General features: G+C 62.2%; 1 protein-coding gene across 3 annotated transcripts in view; it reads left to right on the forward strand.

The window, feature by feature from the left end:
- The window catches only part of MAD1L1 (mitotic arrest deficient 1 like 1), a 319,021-nt gene that overhangs the window by 56,890 nt on the left and 240,555 nt on the right, over positions 1–21,576 (forward strand). For 2 of the 3 annotated variants that reach the window (XM_027042376.2, XM_027042377.2), the window contains exon 10: positions 1,460–1,546. The exons of the other annotated variant lie outside the window; for it this stretch is intronic. In XM_027042376.2, the coding sequence (XP_026898177.1) occupies positions 1,460–1,546 (87 nt within the window). The remainder of the gene's footprint in view (positions 1–1,459; positions 1,547–21,576) is intronic. 3 annotated transcript variants of the gene reach the window in all.

Raw genomic sequence — 21,576 nt, forward strand, 5'->3', positions numbered from 1 at the left:
CGCCAGTGTCTTTAAGTCCCAAGGTCGTAGAGCTTGAAGAAGCTCCCAGAAGAGTGGGAGCTGACATCCAAGGCCGGCACAGGCTCCCCCTCCGGGGTGATGGTCTTGCGTGAGGTCCCTTAAATCCTCTCGTGGGGAGGAGCGCGGGGGTTCCCCCAGGCCCAGTGAGGGGCTTCATCTCGGGGTGGGGGGCGTCTGCGAGGGTGACTGAGGGTGGGAGAGCCGGGGGGCACCTGTGGGAGGCGTGTGGCCTACAGAGGCCCAGGGGTGTGAGGACTGGGCTGCGCAGGGCTTCCGCGTGGACGGCTGCCGGGCGCCGGTGCTGGGAGCTCACGTTCTCGTCACGGCGGACCCCGAGAGGCCCCGCGCATGCGCGCCGAGCGTGGCAGGTGGGATGGGAGCGGCCCTCTTCCGGGAGGTGCCGGTTGTCGTGATACGGCTTGAGGAGGAGCACTGTGAGCCAGGGTGACCTGCCGCGGAGTCCGGGGGCAGTGGGTTGGCGGGTTCGTGTCCAGAGGCAAGGCTGTGGGTGGCGGAGCCCCCGGGCCTGGCCCGGTAGTGGGGTGTTTCTGGGAGCCTGGTACTGTGGTGCCATGAGAGGCCAGGAAGAGGGCCTTCGGGCGCCACGGTGACCAATAGCCGCTCCCACAGCTTTGTGATGGACTCTGATTCTGTGGAGGGCGAGTCCTGTGGGTGTAGCTTTGGTCACAGTCCCCGTGGCTCCTTTGGTGACAGAAGAGGCCGTACTGTCTCGCACGTGCTGCCTGGCCTTGTGCTCGGTCCGTCGGCCTTGAGCTCACCCGCCACCTGCAGGCCAGGGAGCCCCCAGCTTGCGTGCTTTGTGCTGTGTCTGGAACGTTCCCACTGAGCTGGGTGTTTTCATTCTCTCGGAGACGTTGGCGCGTGTTCTGAGTTACGGTGTTGAGTTACCAGGAGCCAGATTGAGGTCCAGCACTGCTCAAAGACCATTGCACCCTGGGGCACTTTTAATGCCCTGGACCCGCTTCCTCGTCTGCATGGGGGACGGGGCAGCAGCAGGGCTGTCCTGAAGGGGAACCCACACGGCCAGGCTGAGCCGCTCGAACGTGACAAAGCACAGACTGTGGGTGTCTCTTACTGTTGCTGGTTGGAGGGAGGAGGGAGGGGAGGAGGGCATGCTGACCCATGCCGAGCACCCCTGCACCTCATCTCCCCTCCTCTGCACGGTGACGCTGTCGGCTGGCTATTGATCGCTTTTTACGGGTGAACTAAAATCCTGTCAAATAAAAGTTATTCACCTGATGTTACGTGGCCAGTGGCGGGCTGTGGTTTGAACCCAGGTTGGGGTGCGTGTGCAGTGCCCCCACCACACTGGCCCGGGGACGGTGCGCGGGGCTTGAGCTGTCCCAGGTCTGGGACTCACAGAATGAGGTCCCCTCCGGGCAACGGCTGATGCTAACGTGTGTTGTTGGTCCCGCAGGACCCCGGAAGACCTTTCCAGGTTCATCGTTGACCTGCAGCAGCGAGAACTTGCCTTGCAGGACCGGAACAATGTCATCACCAGCAGGTAGGCCTGCTGGCCCCGGTGGTCATGGGGGGCATTGGCTTCGGACAGCGGGGGCGCCAGGGAGCGTGCGTCCCCTGGGCTTGGCTCGGGAACAGCTGTGCGTCACTGTTCCCTCGGCCTGAGTGAGCGGGGGCTGGGCCGGTCTTGCGGGTGAAGGGTGCCCCCGTGTCTGTCCCACGGTGGGGACCCTGTCGAGGCAGCGTGTGACTGCCGGGCCGCCTGCCGCCTTCCTGGTGCTCTGGGGGGCCATGAGAAGGATGTGCGCCTGGATCGGGAACCTCTTTGTCTTTGCCGGCCTGTCTTTGTGGCCTGGGCTCCGACCGACCCCTTGATGGTGTGGACCCCAGGCTGCGGTGGATGGGGGCGGGGGGGAAGCGTCTGCATGTTTGTGCCCTGTGTGCGCAGAGAGGAATGGAAGCCGGGGCGCCCCTGGTGGCGAGTAACAGGAAAACCCGCCCCTGCGGCGGCACGGCAAGGAAGGAGTCCCGTTCCCGGAGGGAGGCCTGCCGGCCAGCCGCTGCATGACTTCTCCTGTGCTAGGTTTTTCCTCCTGACACCGAATGCCACTTGAGGCCAGCTGGCGCTCTGTCATTCCGTCCCGTTCTGACACGACCCCACAGGTGGAGGGCTCGGTCCCACACTCTGCCCCCACTCCAGACCGCGGTCTCCAGTCCTGGGTCCCCAGGTTTGCTGCCTGCAAACGCAGGGTTTCCCTTGCCACCCCAGCCTCGTTTGAGGATTTGCTAGAACAGCTCAGAATTCGGGAAATCGCTTCACGTGCAGTCACTGGTTTGTGACAAAGAATGCGTTCCGAGCAGCCAGCTGGGGGGGGACCGGGGGTGAGGGGTGGGGTTGCACAGCTTCCGTGTCCTCTCTGGGCATGCCCCTCTCAGCACCTGGGCCTGCTGTCCAGCTCAGAAGCTGTCAGAGCCCCGCTTTGGGGTGTTTATGGAGTTTCCGTGCTGAAGTCATTGGCTCTTGGTGAAGAGCTCAGCCCCCACCCTGTGGTCCCCAACCTGGAAGTCCTAGCCCCCCCCAGCATGTGATTGGTCGCTGTAGCCACTCCTGTGGTCCCCTCGTTAGCTCTGATGGGGCTGGGGTCGCGAGGGGCTTGTTACGAGGGACGAAATGCCCCTCTCACCTTGGAAGCCCAGGCTCTTAGGAGCTCAGTGCCGGGAGAGGGGACAGAGACCAAATGCTTGTCCTTGGGCCGCTCCCAGGCTCTCTCAGGGTTGTCTTCCTCCCTTCTCTGGCGACCCGTCCGCAGGCACGAAGGAGAGACCTGCGCCCCACTGCCGGTGCGTCCCCCTCCGGCCTCCTCGGCCTGCCCCAGAGCTCTTCCGGCGGGACGGGGCTGCCCCGACGCTGCGGCTTGTCCACGTCCCGCGGGGACCCCTCAAGGGGCGGACAGCTGCGGGGGTCTGTGACGAGGCAGCCTCAGCCCTCTGTGGACGTGGCATCTTAAGGATTCATTAGGAGCCAGAGGGAAGGTTTTCTTATTTTGGGGGTTGATGTCACTTTGAAAATCGGCTTTTAGAAGCATCTGGTTATGTTGGACATAATCACGTCAATTTAGCTTAAGAACCTCAAACGATAAAGATTGCCTTTTGCTTTCAAAGCAACTGTCAGATGAAACGGGCGTTAAAAGTGACTTGAAGATTTTACATTTTTCTAGACGATCTTCTTCATTTTACTTTGAATTTGGGACAGAACGAACTGTCAGAGGGAAGAAAAGTCGTCTTCATTTTTCTCAGGCCCGGCTGTGAGGTGGCAGGAAGGCCGGCTTCCGTGTGCGGGGACGCGAGGGCGCAGGGGCCCGCTGTGCACTGGCTTGCAGGTGTGAGCGCGGAGTGACCTTTGCATTGATCCCTTTCGGGATTGGCTTGGGCATGGCCTCTGCCTCCGGCAGCAGTCCCCCCCCCGGGGACCCCCAGGCACCTTGTCCTACTCCCGGTCCCCTCTGAGAGTGAGGCAGCCACCCCGGAGTCTGTCTCAGGCAGCGGTCCCCCCCCTCCCCGGGGACCCCCAGGCACCTTGTCCTTCTCCTGGTCCCCTCTGAGAGCGAGGCAGTCACCCCGGAGTCTGGCTCGGGCAGCAGTCCCCCACGGGGACCTCCGGGTACCTTGTCCTCCTGGTCCCCTCTGAGAGTGAGTGGCCACCTCAGAGCAAGGGCACATCTCAGGCGTCCCTGGGAGCAGGCCCTTGGTGTCGCACTCAGTCCGCACACGGCCACCAGGGCGGACCGGCTGGCCAGTCCAGGGCCACGGCCCCGTAGGAGGAGCTGAGCGCTCAGGTGATAGGGGAGGCCAGGTGGCTCCCGCTGTGCTTGTTCATGATAGATCTGTGTGTGGGCTCCGGGAAGAGATGGTGGGGGGCCCTTGACATGTGGCCCTTCCTGACCGGGACAGAGAGGTCTTGTGGCCTGGCATCCTTCATGCTGGTAGGCTGCCGGGCAGCTGCTGGTCCCGTGGGCAAGAAGGCGACGTGGGCTGGTCGTGGCCTTCTGCGTGGAGGGCAGGGAGGCCTGGTCAGGATGGCGGACCTCACTTCTCACGTTCGCGGCCAGTGAAGCAGAAATTGAGGCCACGTGGGAAGAGGCACCTTGGCCAGCGGCCGAGAATGTGGGGTCTCGGCAGGTGCAGGCACACAGGGGGCAGGGTCTGAGTGTTCAGAGGACCTTCCCGCTCACACAAGCAGGGGAGCAAGCGACTTGAGGCCGTGGTGCCCAGGCCGGAGGGCGGGCCCTGTGAGTTTGGGCCCCAGGCATTTCTTCTGGTCTGTCCCTCACCAGGTCCTTCCGTGGCGGCTTCGAGTCAGGCTGCACCAGCCCCGCCGTGGTTCATTCAGGGAAGGATCTGGTGCTCTAGTGTCCTGCGCTCGCCTCACTTGGGGGAGGTGAGGGAAGGCACATCCCTGGGCCACGGCTGGCCAACCCCGGAGTGGAGCGGAGTGTGCCTGTATCACTGCTGGCGGGCCTGGTCCCGCACTGCCGCCAGCTTCGCTGGGATTTGTGCCTCCGTCGATGTTCATGCCCGTGGCCTGGAGGCTGCAAGGCCAGCGGTGGGCTGGGGCATTCAGAGGCAGGAACCTTCCAGAGCCCTCCCAAGTTGCAGAGGTGTTCTTCTTCCGGTGGTAGAGATGAAATTCGCTGCTGGTTTCATGCACGTTTCCCTGAGTTCTGAGCTCTGATTTCCTTATGTCAAAGTGGGGCCCGTGTCTACCCTGAGGGCTGTTTTGAGGTGTGACAATGGCCCCAGTGTTCATTAGCGCCCCGGGAACGCCCGGAGACGTGGGGCCCTCTGTGGCGTGGGGCCGGGAGTCAGGAGGGTTTCCGGTTGGCGCTAGGGCACCCCTGCCCTTTGAGGGGTGTTGTGAACCCTTAGGCCAGGCTCTCTGCGGTTTCCCCTTCCGTGGCCATTCTCGGACTGCTGCAGGGCACCAGCGGGCACTGACGCGAAGGGGTTTGGTAGTGCCTTCAGACAGGAGGTTAATTACAGCGCAGGGAACCCTGCCTTTTTGCCGCTGCTGCCGTAAATTTAGTTTTGGTTCTCGGAGGCTGAAGGCTCACGGTCTTCCCCCCCCAGGCTGTGTGCCGCGGACACAGGGTGACTGTGGAGGATCTGGGTGTGTCCTGTGACCCCGTGCTCCGCCCAGAGCTCACGGGATGCTGTTGTGAGCCGCCTCGCCCTCGCGGGGCCTCACTACACAACCTGTGCACCGCTCGCTGTTGGCTTCTAGAGCCGGGCCATGGCTGGGAGGTTGTTTTCCTTTGGGGCCCAGACCACGGCGCCTGTGACTGGTGTGGGTGCGGGGGTGGGGGGAGCATCTGCACCTGTGACAGATGTGGAGGCAGGGGGAGCTGCCACGGGCCCTCGAGAACCAGCCCCGCAGCCCTTGCCCTGCGCGCTCATGCTGAGGGTCCTGGCACTTGGGGCGGACGAGTCCCGGGACCCTGGGCCGCTTCCGTAAGCACATCCGAGCCCCGGGCCGTCCCGTCGCTGTAGGTGGTTTGAAGCATGGCATTTTCCTCTGGGTTAGAGCTGCCTCCCGAGAGCCCCCGGTCGCAAGCTGTCAGGGGTCATGAGCCCTGGCGCACCCAGGGTCACAGTCCTGCCGCACACGGCCAGCACGTCATTCCCGCCACTGCCACGAGCGCTGGGCCTTGACTGGGGACGCCTGGGCCTTGTGTGGTGAGGGGACTCGGGTGGGTGGGTGGTCCTTGCGCACGCTGCCCGTCTCCGGCTGCGAGCGGCACTGCCCTTGGCTGTGTGCTTTCCCGGCAGCCGGCCGGCCGATGGGTTCTGTGTCACCCCCGAGGGGGGGGCGGTTAAGATCAGCATCAGGGTCATAATTCTTTGTGTGGCTCTTTCCCTGCTGTTCGTGCGAAGCATTTGGGCTGTCGTCTCAAACCGCCTGGAGTATGATTAGGCCTTGTCACCTCTGTCACCCTGTGTCTCTGTGAGTTATGGTGCTCTCAAGCTGTCCCGAGGCCAGCAGGGCTGGTGACGGCCGCAGAAGATTCACGATGACTGAGGATCTGTTCTCTCTGTGCACGGGGAGCCCTGTGCCTGGAGAGCGGCCAGGTCACTGGCTCGAGGCTCAGGCTGCCTGTGCTGGAGTCCTGGCCCGCCACCGAGTTGCCGTGTGTCTTAGGCAGTAGAATCGCCTCTCTGCCTCACCTGTCGGGACAACGGTGGCGGTAACTGTCACGGGGCTGTCGAGAGCCAAGTCGGAGGTTCTTTCTGTCAGTGTTGGGTGGCCCGTCGCCCGGTGAGGGAACGGGGCAGCGGTGGCCTCTGGGGCGGCCGAGGGCAGGGCGCTGAGAGTTGTCTCCTGTGTGTGGTCGGGGGAGGACGCGGAGGGGCTGGGCCCGTGGTCCGTGGGAAGCACAGTGGTGGCAGGTGAGAGAAGCAGACTGGTGGGGTTTTGGTGGGAGCTCGTGGAACAGCAGCCTGCTTCGTGTGTCCACGGCGGGTGACCAGGAAGTCGCTTCAGACATGCTTATGTTGAGGAGCCCGTGAGGAGGTAGAGGTCGTCCCGCCTGGGACCCTGCTGGCCCCTAGGCTTTGCTCAGGTCTCGGCTGCGTTTCAGTTGCCCGCCTCAGCTAGGCTTCCCGTCAGATTGTGTGTCACGTATGAAGTGTGTTTTGATCGCGTGCTTGTTTACCTTGACCCTGGCGCGGGGACGTGTCTAGGTCATGGGAGTCACAGCTGTGGTTCTGGTCAGAGTGACGTCGGGCACACGGCGAGCGCATGCGCTGCCGGAGGCGGGTGCCGCCAGCGCCGCAGGTGCGCGGGCCTCGGCTCGGCCCGGCCCCGGCCCTCTGGTCATTCTCAGTCGCTGAAACCACAGGCGGTTGTCGCGGCTCCGCCTGCGAAGCGCATCCAGAATCGCAGCGCTGACCCTGACGGCACTAGCCGTGTCACCGCCGCACCGTGAGGACGTCCCCAGCCGCTCTCCCTGCCCCGTGGGGTCGGTGTAGGAGGGTTCCCTGGAGACACGTGTCAGACAGATCACGACCCTCGGGCGGCCTCTGCCGTGCGAAACCTTCTGGGACATTCCGTTTCCCCTGCCAGGGGGACCGTGGCCCGTTGCCGCCCTCGGGGTCCTGCTTCTCTCACCCCTTCCGTCACCATCGTGTGTCCGTGTCCTCGCGTCCTCGTCCCCGCCCGGCGGCCAGATGCAGCGGCAGTCGGGGGTGGGGGGGGGGGGGTGCGTGGGCACCTGTGTGGCCCGCAGCGGGCCCGGCACTGCCCCCTGACTCCTGACGCCTCGTCCCGGCCGTGGTGCGGCCAGCTCTCACCATGGTCTGCTGTCCCTCATGCTGTGCCGCCTGAGTGGCTTGAAGCCATTCCCACACGTCCCACTAGAGGGTAAACTTGGCTGCTTTGCTTTATTCTAAGTGGTGAGTTTTGTAATTCCCCTTAACGGCTCCCGGAAAGGCTCTTCCTGCTCCGTTTGTGGCTGATGCCCAAGTGGAGACAGCCTGGTGTCCTCGGTGTGGCTGTGACACATGTGTCCCTCCGAGCAGACCGGTGTCGTCACTGAGATCGTGGCCCTGAAGGGCATCGAGTGCTTTACCACGGGCCATGTAAGGCCCGATAGAGTGCTGGCTTGTGCCGGGGCCGGTGTGGGTAACCCCCGTGGGGAGGGGCTGGCGGTGTGCACGCGTGTGTATGCACGTGTCCTTGCACACGTGTGCTCACACTGGTGCAGAGGCTCTGAGAGGTAGAAGGGTGTTTGGTCAGAGAGACGTAGCTGTTTCTGACCACGAGGTCAATCAGGGAACGTTCCGCGGGCCCAGTAGCTTTTGAGTTAGATCTGGCCGGGACTGTGAAAAACAACAAAAACAAACCAGAGAACAGCATACGTGAGGAGTGTGAGGGATGAGAGCTGGGATGTCCCGCCTGCCTCGCGGGCCCCACGCGTCTGTCTTCAAGGACACGCTTCGCGGCGCCACCCCCCTCCCCCCCCTCGGCCGGGGTCTCTTCTGTCCGCTGGCGCAGACTGCAGGGCCCTGGGTCAGGGCTGCTGGCGAGGCCCCAAGGGCCGTCCTCCGGGAGCACCTGGCTGTGGGGAACCTGCCCGGGATTTCTGTGTCCTGCTCCTGTCCCCGACCCCTGCAGTCCCACGCGGGCCGGCCCCCGGCAGGCTGGACCCCGCAGACGTGTGTCCGCCAGGGTGCGGGGCGCCCCGCTGCCCGAGCCAGCTTGGTGGCCGGGGAGGTGGGATACGTGTGTCAGCCCACGTGAGTCGAGGCTGCCCACACGGACTTCATTTTCTTCCTCTCCGGAGTGGAGGTCGTGACAGTGCCTACGTCCCAGGGGTGGGTGTCACGCCTGTAGCGAGCACGGCACCAGCCAGCCGTCCGGGCCCAGTGAGAGGCAGCCTTTCTCTGTGTACGAGCCCAGGCAGGTTCCCGGTCTGTGTTTACAGCCCCTTCCGGAAGCTCTCGTGTCCGGTACGCGCGTGTCCACACAGGCCTCTCTCCTCCCCTTAGCCGTGGCGGCGCCCCAACCCTCGGCCGCCTGAGGGGACGCGAGCTGGGCCTTTGAGGCGGTTGGGACAGGGCAGGTGTGGTTGCTGCCGGACCGCTGCCTTCCTGCACGGGGTCGGCCTGCAGCCGCCCGTCACGTTGGTTCTCAAACCCGCTCCCTTCTTGGGCCCGTCAGCAGGAGAAAGAGAACCCAGGAACCTCTGTGCCCGTCGAGGCTGAACGGAGGGACGCTGGGCCTCCCCTTCCACGCCGTCTGGCCGAGGGGTGCCAGCACCTGCCTGCAGTGCCCGTGTTTGGACGTGAGGTGGTGCCTGCTGCTCTGGAAGCCTCTTGCGCCCGCCGGTCCTGGAGCCTCCTCCACGGCCTCCCCCCCCCCCCCCCCCCCCGCAGGACTGCTGCTCCCAAGCCTATAAATCCTGTGGCCAATTAGAGAGGGGGAGGGAGGAGGGGGGAGCGTGAGGGGGGCGCTGCAGGTGGCGGGCGGCGGGCGTCTTCCCTGATGCCTCTCCTGGAGCCGCGGGCTGCGGTGCTTCCGGCCGTCTCCTGACCGGTGTTGGCGAGACCCGCAGGGCGGGCGCCTCGAGGCCTCCGGGGGGGGCGCAGACCTTCGACTAACACCCTCTCCGGCTCGGCCAGGGAGCATAGGACTTGCCCCCATCATCCAGACCGTGACTGTCCAGCTCCTGTCCCGAGGCCGAGGCCCCTCACCCCTGGGAGAGAGCCCAGTCTATCTGAGGTCCCGAGGGTTTCCTGGTGGTGCCAGCCTGGCACAGGGGCGGGTGTAGGGGGACAGCCTCAGGCAGCCGAGTCTAGGGCCTGGGTCTGGGTCTGGGGACGTGTCATTTAAGTCTTCCGACAAGCCGGACGACGGAGCCGCGCGTCGTCGTGGGGATCGGTGCTTCTCACGGGCTGCGCAGAGCGCAAATCAGGGCGTGCGTGTGGAGCTGTGCTGGCCGTGGCAGCTTTTTGGGCTGGAGACCTCGCCGGCTCCTCTGCCGTGTGGCACCCGTGGCGTGGCCTCCGAATGGCCCTCAGGTCAGCAAGCGTTTCAAGGCAAGTTCTGGACAGCAGGCCCCACTTCTCCACCCAGCTCCCAGGACCACAGCCTGAGAGGCAAGAAGTGCTCTCAGTCTGTGCCTCGGTTTCCCACCTGTCCACAGAGAGCTTCTCAGGAGAAGGTCCCCGAAGTTCCCTGAGCTCTCTGGACGGAGGGTGGCAGGATTTTCCGTAGGGGGACTGGCGGTGTTGTCGGGAGTCATCAGCCTCCCGCTGGCGGGGCCCTCACCTGGGGTGGCTGCACTCAAGGTGCGCTGCTCCGTGGGGGTGGCGCGTGGGTGCGTGTACACGTGTGTCACCTTGGGCCAGCCTCCAGGCCCTTCGCTCCACGTGCAGACCCGAGGAGGGTTCTAGGCTGCCCGATGGGACTGTGCTGGGTGAGTTGCCGCCTGGTTGGCCTCTGTTGGAGTCCTGCTTGTGACCCAGGAGGTTACCCTGTGCTTGGTGCTCCAGAGTCTGAGAGTCACCGCTGTACCCTTGGGGGACAGAGCCTGTCCTCATCGGACTGTCCAGACTCAGGCCCGGTGCCCCTTCTGTGCGCCCTGGGGCTTGTGCACCTGGGGCTGTGCTGGCAGGGACACGCGGTTTGGCCCTGTGGTTCTGCAGGGAGGGGCTGCATAGACGTGATGGCGGGCAGGGTGTAGGACAGCAGTGGGTCAGAAGATCTGGGCTCTGTAGCAGAGGCCAGCCTGGCCCACTCCATGGGCAGAAGAGGGCAGGTATGGCTGGGGATGTGGGTGTGTGGGTAGGGGAGGGCAGGGGAGGGCAGGGTGTGGCTGTGGGTAGGGGAGGGCAGGGGAGGGCCGGGGAGGTCAGGGCGGCTCTAGCTGCTCTGGGCTGAGCTGTCCAGCTGCCGCGAGCTCCGGCCACGGGATGTCAGCCTGCTGCAGCAGCCGGCTCGCGTCTTCTCTTGTCAGCCAGAGGAGATGCCATTAATGCTTCACGCCCAGACTGTTTTCTTACGTGTTTTGCATTTCCATACTTAAAACGGAATTTGCATATTCATGGTCTTTTAAATAAGTTTTTATTGTTAAGGGACATGCAAGTGGATGAAATGTGAAACTCCCCCTTTTATTCAAGGCCTGGGAAGAATTTTCATCCCCAAGATGAAGTCTCTTTCTGGGCGGTTAGTCCTGCAGCGGTTCTGTAGGAAAATCACCCGGGAAGCCAGCGTGTCAGGGGTTCGGGTGGCCGTGCCCTCGGCCACACTGGGCGGGGCCTGTGGCCTGCGTCCCCGTCTCTTGCCAGGCCCGGGCCGTGCCTCGCCTCCGGCTCTCCCTGGCCAGGCCTGGCCTTCCTCTGGGAGCGGGGGCGGAACGTCAGGTAGACGCGACTGAGCCCTTTCCTGCAGACCAGAGAGCCTTCTGGGCGGATCCAGGCTGCTTCCCAGAGAGCCCTGCCCCCCGGGCCCGCGCCCTCCCTTGCGGTGTGGGCAGTGTCCGCCTTGCTTCATGCCGCACCGGCTGCGGACGGGCACCCGAGGGAGCCTCTGCGGCAGAAGACCCAGCCTCGGGTGAGGCGGCGGCGGTGTTCCCGCTTTGCCGACGGCGCGGGACTTGGACAGAGCCGGTCGCCCTCCTCCTGTCTGTGGGGAGGGGCCAGGCGCCTGTCCACTCCCTCGGGGTCATGATTTTAGGGGTGTGTGAGGTGCTGGCCTGGGGCTGGTCGTAGACCCGCTGGTACTCCTGTTTCCCTGAGTTCGGGCGTCGGTCAGCTTGGCCGAGCTTCTGGGACGTGTGGGTGGTGGGGAGCTGAGTGGAGTCACCGAGGACCGGCGAGGAGCAGGGTGCCCTGGACGTCCATCGGCCTTGGGGTCTTGCGTGGACGCCGAGATTGGCTCACGGAGACAGCTCACGGGCTGTCCGGGCTTCTGAACCCCCAGAGTCGTGGCCACGGCGGCCTGCCCCGTGGTCAGTGTGGTGCAGAGTAGCCAAACGAGGGCTCCTTAGAGCCCGAACGAGAGAACTCTGCTCTGGAAGGTCCTTGGAGCAGCCAGGGCGACTGAGGCTGAGGAGGGAAGCCTGGCTCGACTCCGCCCTGGGTCGCTGACGGGGCCAGCCGGGAGTGCAGTGCTTCCTGGCCGCTGGGCTCCTTCTTGTTTTCACACGGTATTTTTTTCTCGTCTCAGGCAGGGCCTTCGTACGTAGCACACAGAGGCCTAGAAGACACAATGACAAGTTTTCAACGTTTTTATACAGTCGGACGCATGGGGCAGAGCACACTCTCGGCAAAGCCAGAAATGAGTTCTCACAGTCTGTGTGGACTAGTCCTGCAGTGTTTCTGACCGTGAACCTGGGCGCTCTGGGCTGCAGACCCCCGGGCGTCACCCTCACTGCCCTGCCCGAGTGGAGGATGGGCTGCCGCGGACCGTGACGGCAGCCCTCCATGTGAGCGCCTGCTCCTGGCCCCACGGCTGCGTGACGGGCAGCGTCCGCTTCCGTCGGGCCGGCCGTCCCCGCGCACCCGGATTCACAGATGCGGTGTCAGAGCGTGTGCCCCCGAGCTGCAGGTGCCTGGTCTCCACACGGACACCCTCGTGCTGGGTGCATGCTGGTCACCCTTGGGGGGTGGTCTTGGACGCCCCTTCACGTCGCAGCCTTGAAGGCCTCCCCCGGTTTCTTCCTGTAGCTGGAGGGCCGTCTCAGGGTGTGTCCTTTGTCCCGCCGGCCTCCAGAAGTGTTTGAAAGACAGTTTTTTCTGGCACTTTTGTTGTGTTTTCCATCTGCTCAGGGCTCTGTCCCGGTGACCGGTCCCTCTGGAGACCAGGGGCAGGTGCAGAGATGGGGCTCAGTTAGACGCCCAGGGCCGCACACGCTGTGGGCCCAGGTGGAAGGCAGAGGGGACACCTGGGCACACTTTCATTGGCCAACCGTGTCTGCAGATCTTGACCTGGGGAGGGGAAGGGCCGAGCTGGAGGCTGGCTGCTCGTGGCCGACAGACTCCCTTTTTAGGAGGTCACACCAGGGAGCTGTTTTCAGTCTGGCTCCGCGGCAGAACGAGCCCATCGTGGTGCATTCTCCACGACTGGGGCTCGGCTCACGGCCGGCCACTGTGTGGGGCGCTGCCTGGGTTCATACAGCGGCCCTCACCCACGGCCCCCGCCCTGTCTCCGGGGGTCCGACCGCGCACGTGGTGAGAGGAGACTGAGGCAGGCTGTCTGTGCTCACGCCGCCGGGATGGGATGGTGGCTGGGTGACAGGAGAGGCTGGCTGTCTCCCCGGGGCCTCTTATTGAACGTTGGAGCCGAGGTTCTAGGTGCTTCCGTTTCCTCGGGTCCTCGGAGCCTCTGCCCCTCCTCTGTCCGGACAGAGGCTCCGCAGGTTCCTTGGAGAACCGACCACGGCGGAAGTCACCGACACCGTGCAGGCGCTTGGTGGCGGCCGTCGCTGTCCTGAGCGGAGTCCGTGGTTGCTGGCCTCGTGCCAGCTCGGCCCCTGCGGCAGAGCCTCGGTTCCTGCCTTCCCGGCTTGAGGGCCGGCGCTGAGGACGTCTTGCCCGTTGTGGTCCCTGCAGCCCTGACTCAGTCCCTGGTTCCGGCAGGCCGGCCCCCACCGGCCTCCTCGCCTTGAACTGGACTTTATCTTCAGAAGCAGGAAACTCGAGTTTGCCGTTCCTGCCCCGGATCCTCACCTCTCAGTGTAGTTTTGCCTCACCTTTGTCAGCAAGTCTACTTGGGCTTCTGTCTGCGGTCCTGGGATAACCGTGGGCTCGCGGGGAGACCGTCTCTGCCCCGCGTGCGCTGGGAGCGCAGCGAGCGGGGGGGCCGGCGGGACAACTCGTGAATAGTGTGCATGGGGAGCTCCCCCGGCGACGAGATCTGTCCCGCGCCCGTCCTCTCCGAGCCCGGCTTCGGCCTCCCCGCGTGCTTTGCGGCCGCGGCTCCTTAACGGGTCGTGGCATGTCTCTCTCCCGCCCCCAGAGACTCTTAGGTGACGTTGGTCCCACGGAGCTGCTTTCGGAGGCGGCGTGGCGTGGTGGTTGGAGCAGAGGGGGTCTGAGGGGGCTTGAGGGGGCTTAAGGGGGCTCGCGGTTCCCGAGCCCAGGGCCTCTGTTTGGGAGGAAGACTCGGGGATTCTTGTTGACGAGTCCCTCGAGTTTCCTGATGACTTTGTGTGGAATCGGTAAGCTCTGTGGCTTGGCCGGGGAGCCCAGCTGCCGCTGGCCCATTCTCAGGAGCCAGCCCGGGAACACACCTGCTGATTCTCGTGTACGAGTGCCGGGTAGCGAGTCTCTGATGTCGTAAGTCAGCCTCAGTAGGCTTTTCAGCTTGTTTGCAAAGCATTAAAACCCACTCAGCCCGACAGGCCGGCCCAGAGGAAGCGTAGGGAGACTGGGACGGAGAGGAGCTCGCGGACAGAGGGCCCGGCCTGGGGGCCTCAGCGTCCGTTGAGTGCGTTTAGCTCAGGTCAACTTGTTTGAGAACAGTGGCCGCCGGAAGGCATCGTTCGGCACGCGCGTTGGTTGGTGCCTCTGAGCCTGGTAAAAAGCGGATAAGACAGAGTGGGAGCAAAGAAGGGTACGCTTGTGAAGCACCTGAGGAAACCAGAAGCTTCCCATCCATCATCATATCTGCTCCCTGCACTGACCTGCGCCCTAGATGCCGCCGCGTTCCTCGCTGGCACGGGTTTCACCGTCAGGCGGTCACTTCACGTTGGAGTCTGGGTGTGATCTCGGCTGTGTCTGTCTCCAGAACCTGCGTGCTCTCTCATCATCTTGTCTCTTGTCAAGCAATGATTTTTCACGCTGGGTTAACTGTGGATCGCTCCTTCGTGTCACGAGACCCTTTTTACTGACCCGGGGCTGATACTGATGTGAAGAAACTCCATTTAGCAGACTCAGTAGGGAGAACAGCCTTGCTTTCACTACGGGCGGGCGGTAGTGGTCAGTGTGTTGTCAAGCACCCAGCACCCGTTGGTGCCCAATCGTTGTGGCTGGTGCTGCAGACCTTCGGGATCAAGTAAATCCTGCGTGGGAGGAGCTTTGCTCCTGCCTGGGAAGGGAGGACAGCAGCGAATTGACCCGAGAACTGGAAGGTGGTGCTGATCTCCGCCATGCTTCCCAGGTGCCAGAACTGCACAGATTCCCAGTTGGCTGCTTAACAATTTTGTGCGGGAAAATTCCTGAAGGTGCAGATTCTTGGGACGTTCCCTGAGAAGTTGAGATTTAGGACTCTTTGCTAACCACGCGTTACGCCTCAATTAGCACACTGCTCCCTCGTGTTCACGACTGGCACGCACACGTTGTGGCTGTGAGTTGGTGGGTGAGAATCCAGCGTGTTCTCTGGCAGAGGCTGGACTCCTGCCCACCCACCCAGATGAGACCCTCGCCCCCACACCACATTGCCCTCCCTTTGCTGTCTGAGGACTCCTTTATGCTAAAAAATTATTAGAAACAAAGAGCCATTGTTGGTAGGGTTTGTCTTTTGATAGTCGCCATTCCTGGAAATTAAATTTCAGAGATTATTTATAATATATTTATAATTTCATTAACAGAAACAGCCTCTTAAAACACATTTTTTTTTTGAAATAGTGAGATTTAGTGAGAAGAATGACATTTCACACTCGTGCACATCTTTTCAATGTCGCTTAGATGGGAGGTTGCTGGGTTCTCCTATCTGCTTCCGTATTCCGTCTGTTGTGGTTTCCTAGCTGAAGTATATGAAAAAGTCCAGCCTCAAACAGATGTGTAGTCGGAAGAGGAGGACCTCGCAGATCTGCACAGACTTTCCTGACTGGGCGCCAGGTGCCCCCCCCCCCCCCCCCCGCTGGTGCTCAGAGCTCCTCGTGGCGGGTCGTGCTGCTGTTGGACACCCCCCGGGGCTGGTCTTTTCTCTACGGTGTTTCTTTGAGTTCCTCATTGGAGTGTCGAGGGCATTTTGTAACGTTTCTCCCTTTGAAGTCAGGAGCACCGTCATTAAACGTTTGGGAAGACCTGCCCAGTTCGCTTTTTCTCGGGGAGGTGTTCCTCCGCATCTCAGAGAAAAGGCCTGCTTTGCCGCCCGTTGTGGTGTCTGAAGGAGGTGATGTCTGCTTTTCTGGAGCAGAGTGGGGCTTCCTTCCAGGTGTTCCTGTGTGGGGGATGAGTGTGGCAGGCCGGCCGGGCTCGCGGCGGCTCCCACTGGGTTTCTGCTGGAGTTGAGACCTTGGCAGCCGCCGAGTGCCTGGGGAGCATAGGCCTCTGGGGGTCAAGAACGGCCCTCAGTGAGAGGATGCGGCCTTAGAGACATTTACAACTGCTGAACTCACTTGAGCTCTTTGGGGACTGATGCCGTTTGAATGGGCAGGTTTTTCTGTTTATCGTGGCAGAGAGCTGACTTCTCGTGCTCATGTGTTCCTGTCTTTCATCCCTATGAGAAACTAGTGGCTTTGTCACCAAGATTGGGAACAAGTCGAGGCTGTCCAGCTTCATGCTGGAAGTCCTACTGATGCAGTCAGACAGGAAAAGGGAGTGTGTACGGTGGGAAGGAAGAAATAAAACTGCAGATGACACAATTGTCTCCATAGAAAATTCCGGAGACTCAACCGGAGAAGTCTCGGAACTACTGAGCCATCACGGCAGGCTTGTAGGACACGAGGTTGACGTGTACGAGTCAAGCACTGTCCTGTAACCAGCAGCGCGTGATTAGAATTTGAAATCGAAGACGCACTATTTACATGAGCAGGTGTACGTCTGGCAGATACGTGCAAGGTGCACATGAGAAACACGACAAAACTGTGACGGGAGAAATCAGAGATGATCTAAATAAAGGCAGAGAGACTGTGTGTTCTTGGATGGAAAGACTCAGCGTCGTCACCACTCCCTTCCTTTTAACTTGACTAACCCAGTTAAAGTCCCAGCACGTTCCTCTGTGGATGTGGGCCAGCCGAGTCTATTGTTCACGAGAAGCTGGAGACCTAGAGCAGCCGACATGGTGCCGAAGGAGAGGCACCAAGTCCGAGGGACGGCCACTCGATGCCAACATCCCCCACCAAGCACTAGCGCCCGGGACAGCGCGGTGTTGGGGAAAGAACAAGCCGGTCAGGGGAGGGGAGCAGACAGCCCAGAAACCGACCCCGGGACACAGTCAGACGACCTGTGACAGAGGAGCAAAGATGGTCTCTTTAATGCGTGGCGCAGGGGCAACTGGGCGTCCACATGTGGAAGATAAATCTAGACACAGACTTTGTGACAGAAGTGAGCCCAAGTGGATCACGGACCTAAAAGTAAAGTGCACACCTTTTACAGAAGTCCCGGAATCTGCCAGGAGCAAATCTGGCTGACCTTTGCTTTGGCGATGACTTTTTAGATATGAAATTGAAAGCATAATCCGTGAGAGGAGAGCTTGATAAGGTGAATTCAATTGAAATTATCAACTTTTGTTCTGTGGAAGGAACTGTTAAGGGAGTAAAAAGATAAACCACAGACTAGGAGGGAATACCTCTGATAAGGGACTGTTATCCAAAACATGCAGAGAACTCTTAAAGCTCAACAGTAAGGAAACAACCCAGTTAACAGGCAGGAGATCTGAGCAGAAGCCGGGGGAGAACGCGTGTGGGAGGGCAGGCGCGCACGGGAACATGCTCCACGTCGTGTGCCGTCAGGGAAACGGGGAGCAAGACAGCAAGGAGAGGCCACCACCGCCTGTCAGAAGGGCCACGGCCCACAGCACGTCACCGCCGGGTGCTGGCGGGACGGGGAGCAGCGGGGACGCAGAATGCCGCGGCCGCTCCGAGAGGGACCCTGGTGTCTTACGAAACCGAGCACGGTCTCGCCGTGCGGTCCTGCAGTCACGTCCCAACATGTGAGAACATGCGTGCTCGCAGACCTGCACGCGGAGGTTTGCAGCGGCTTTATCCGTGATTACCGAACCCGGGCAGCAACCGGACGCCCTTCAGTGGCTGGTGGACAACCGGGCTCCATCCGGGCGGTGGGGTTTTACTCTGCCCCGGAAAGAAGGGAGCCGCGAAGCCAAGAACGACGCGGAGGCACCTTCGATCCAGGTTACTGCGTGAAGGAAGCCAGTCTGGAGAGGCCACACCCTGGGTGATCCCAGCCGAGTGGCCTTCTGGGAAAGGCAGGGCCAGGGAGCCGGTAGAGGACGGGTGGGTGCCGTGGGGGGGTTGGTGGGGGATGCACAGGTGGGGTATGGTGGATTTGCAGGGCAGTGAAATGGTTCTTTATGACCCAGGTGGACAGGTCACGTTGCACATCTGCCCCGATCTGTAGAAAAGTGAGCTCTCATGTCAACTATGGACTTTAGTTAACGCCGTGTCAGTGTTGGGAATCAGGTGGGAGGTCTGTGGGAACTTGGTAAGCTCTGCTCAGTTTTCTGTAAATCTACAACTGCCTGGGGCACCTGGGTGGCTCAGTCGAGCGTCCTTCTCTTGATCTCCCGGTGGTGAGATCGAGCCCCACGTCCGGCTCTGTGCTGAACGTGGAACCTGCTTGGGTTTCTCTCTCTCTCTCTCTCTCTCTCTCTCTCTCCCTGTCTCTCTCTGTCTCTCTCCTCTCTCTCCTCTCTCCCCCCCCCCCTTTGCTTCTCTCCCTTGAATGTTTACACTCCCACTCTCTCTCTCTCAAATAAAACAAAAATAAAACTGCCCTAAAATATAATGTCTATTAATCTAAAACAAAAGGAGACCAAGTAAGATGGGCCCAAAGAAAGAGCTGTCCCAGCGGTCAGACTCCTGGGACAAATGCACACGGATGTCCTGTCTGCCTCGTCTCGTGCTCTCCGCAGTGTGGAGCCCAGAGGGCCGTGCGGAATCAGGAGGTGTGAGTCTGTGCTCTGCGGGAGTGGAGGCGCGTCCCTTCAGCAGCCTCTTAAAAACACCCGACTCGCCTCTGGTGTTGTGAGTGCTTGTCTCAAGTGGGGTTTCGGGTGGGGATCCTGGGCTCTCGTGACCGCCAGTTACCGTTTCTTGAGCGATGAGCACGGCTGTCACGGTGTAACCTCAGGTCTGAGAGCCAGGCCAGGCGAAGGGAGGCCTTGGGGGAGTGAGGTTTGAGGGAGGGATGCATCCGGGCTGCTCTGTGGTCACCCCAGCCAGAGCAGCCAGAATGTTCCAGGCCACTGTTTGGGAGGGTGAGCAGGAGACCTGGGTGCTGTGCTCGGGGTCCCCAGGGACAGGGCTCGACGGAGAAGACCTGAAACTTTGAATTTTAAATGGGTCTAAATTCCTTTCAGTTGGGCAGTCTCTGCCGTACCTTGTCTGCTTCTGTTGGAGAGCTGAGAATGTTTTTAGTATTACCTCATTTCTATGCTCTGCTAATTTTATTATCTTCGCATATTTTCTTGCTGTAAATGTAACAGGTTTTATCATGTTTGAGCCGTATCTAATATAGCCTCTCATAAAAGCCAGAGGAATGAGGGGGTGTGCGCCTTGCGAGCCCTCAGAACGGCGGTCCCTTCCATCGGTAAGCATTTGTGGCCGGGCCTCTGTGGAGCCCTCCGGGAATGCCGTCGCCTGCGGCCCCACCACGGGCCGTGTCGTGCGCGCCTGGCCGGCTGTGGGGCCCCAGCACGAGCGGATGGCCTGTCTTCCCTTTCGGAAGCTCGCGGTGCCACGGGAGAGGACAGACGCGCCTCTAGCAGCCTGGGTTTGGGGAAAGGGGGAGTTCCGGGGGAGGGCTGGTGCGCTCCGTGTCAGGCCTTGTGGCTCAAGGTGATGGGCTTCCCTGGCTGCTGACGGCCCCTCCACATGCAGAGAATTGCCACTTAGCCCCAGGTGCCCCTTGGGAGGCAGCAAGGTGCTGCGGTGGGGAGGTGGCCCGGATCGCGGCTTGTCTCCGTTGGTCCCAAGTGTCCTCCGGCCCAGAGCGCAGCGGCTGCGGTGTGGGGAGCATCTGCATGCCGCCCGCGTGGTCAGTTGGGGGCCGCCCGGGCCCCCGAGCAGGGGACATCCCGGCTCCCCCAGCTGGTGTCCACCCCGGAGAGCTGCTCTGTATCCATCTGTGACTGTGTGTAATTCGCTCTGTCATATGTTCTAGTGTTCATTACCAAACACCTTCAAAAATTAGGTACTAGTTTCTCGTGAATAGGTACGGTCCTCCAGGAGAGTGCCGTGGTTACCAGGGGTCCTGGGGGCAGGACCGCAGCGTGTAGGCCACCCCGCAGGTCACGCCCCCAGGTGTGTTTGGTTTTCTCCTCGCGCGGTCTGTGTCCTCTGTGATTGTCGCGGGCTCTGCCGGTGGTGGGAAGTTGTCTTCTGGCCCCCAGAGGGAGAGCCGGAGGCAGCCACGGCCAGCGGTCCCGATGCTCCTTGATCTGTCCGCCACGCCCCCTCTTGTGCTGGCCTCTGCTGGCCGTGTGGACGCCAGCAGGCCTTCGACACGGGCAGCCCTGTGGAGCTCCTGGCCGGAGCTGACGTGTCCTTGTTCTGCTCGTGGAAGAGGCTCAGAGCTCCCAGCGACAGCAGGCGTCGAGAGGGGCCGGCGTGTCTGGTTGGGTGGGCCGGGGGCACGCTGTGGGGTCTCAGGGATGGGAGTCGGGCTGGGTCTCGGGCAGAGGGTGTGGTGCCTGTGGAGGTCCACCTGCTGACGCGTGGGGCTGCTTTGACCGAGGGGTCACTGAGGTGGCGGTGTCCTTTGCCCTCGGGGCACCTGCCTCTCGGTCTCCCGGGCCCAGGCTCGCCCACTCCTCTGCCGGGCCCCGATCGTCTGACGGGACGACGCTGTGAGGCCCCTGGGCCTGCCGCCCCCCCGCCTGTCTGTCGGTCCTCTGACGGTGGTGCTGCAGGCCGGACCCCCGGGGGTGGCTGTCAGCCGAGCAGTGGGCTGCGGTGTGAGAGCCCCCCACCCCCGTCGCCCCCTGCAGCCCTTCCGAGGACCACCTCGTTCGAGTGTGCAGAGACAACTCCGTTGGTTTCTCCGGCCGCGGGCAGAGCGAGCCCCGGGCCCCAGGGTGTGTCCACTGTGCTTGTCTTTCTCTGTCAGAGAGATGCACGTGTGGGCCTGGCCGTCCCTGCGGACCGGGGGCCTCTCTACCCCGTGTGAGAGGAGGCCCTTGGGGCCTCGGGTTCTGGAGTCCTGTGTATAGCCGGGCCTTGGGAGACCGTTTTCCGCAGCATCCTTGTCATCGGCCGGTGGCCCGTCAAACGGCCACAGATGGGGTGTTGCGGACCCTGTGGCGGCGGGGCACGCGCGTGTCCCGCAGAGAGAAATCTCTTGTGTTCTGTAGCTGTCCACACACAACCAGTGTGCACAGGCCCCGAGCTGGAACACGGTGCTTCCCTCTCTGCTGCCTCTGCGAGGGGTCCTGCCAGGCCCGTCACAGAGACGATGCCACTCAGTCCAGGCTCTTGGCAGCTTTCGGGCCGAGTTCCTGCTGGCTGTGGGCCCAGAAAGGAGATCAGAGAGCTGGCTGCCCACAGATCGACTTTCACCCTCTGCAGGGGCCTCTCGCGTCAGCCTCCCCTGAAGGCTGCCGGGCGTGGGTGATGAGTCGTTTCTGCTCTGGCCGGGCCTTGTGGCCCCACTTGGCTCTCTCCGTATGGCCTGAGACACCTCTGAAGCACACACCTCTTGGGGCTGAGGCCGTGAGAGAGAGGTTGTCCCTCTCTCGCTGGTACCTTCTGGTGTCTGCCCTCGCTTCCCACAAATTTACCCCCCGTGTGGCCAGTTGGGGGGTGCAGGTGGGGAAGGGAGAATGGATCCCCACACGTGTGAGGGCGGAGTGATTGCTGCCTCTGGGGATGGCGGCGGGGGGCCTGGCCTGGCCTTGGGGGTGGGCTGTGGCCAGACTGGGCTGCAGGGCATGGGGAGGTCCAGGGGGAGCTGGACCCTCCCGCAGGGGGTCGATCCCAGCAGCTGCCCGGGCTCCTCCCCAAGTTCGGGGGACAGAGGGGTTTAGTGCCGGCCAGACAGCCCAGCTGATGGCACGGGGAGCTGACGGGGTGCCCACTCGGGGGCTCCTGCTGGTCCCCGAGCCCGTGCCGGCCCAGGCCGCAGGCCCGATCCCCGGTGTTGTCTCTGATAGAGGTTAATGCTCTTCTGCGT

Source organism: Acinonyx jubatus, chromosome E3, assembly GCF_027475565.1.
Source record: "Acinonyx jubatus isolate Ajub_Pintada_27869175 chromosome E3, VMU_Ajub_asm_v1.0, whole genome shotgun sequence".
Lineage (NCBI taxonomy): Eukaryota > Metazoa > Chordata > Mammalia > Carnivora > Felidae > Acinonyx > Acinonyx jubatus.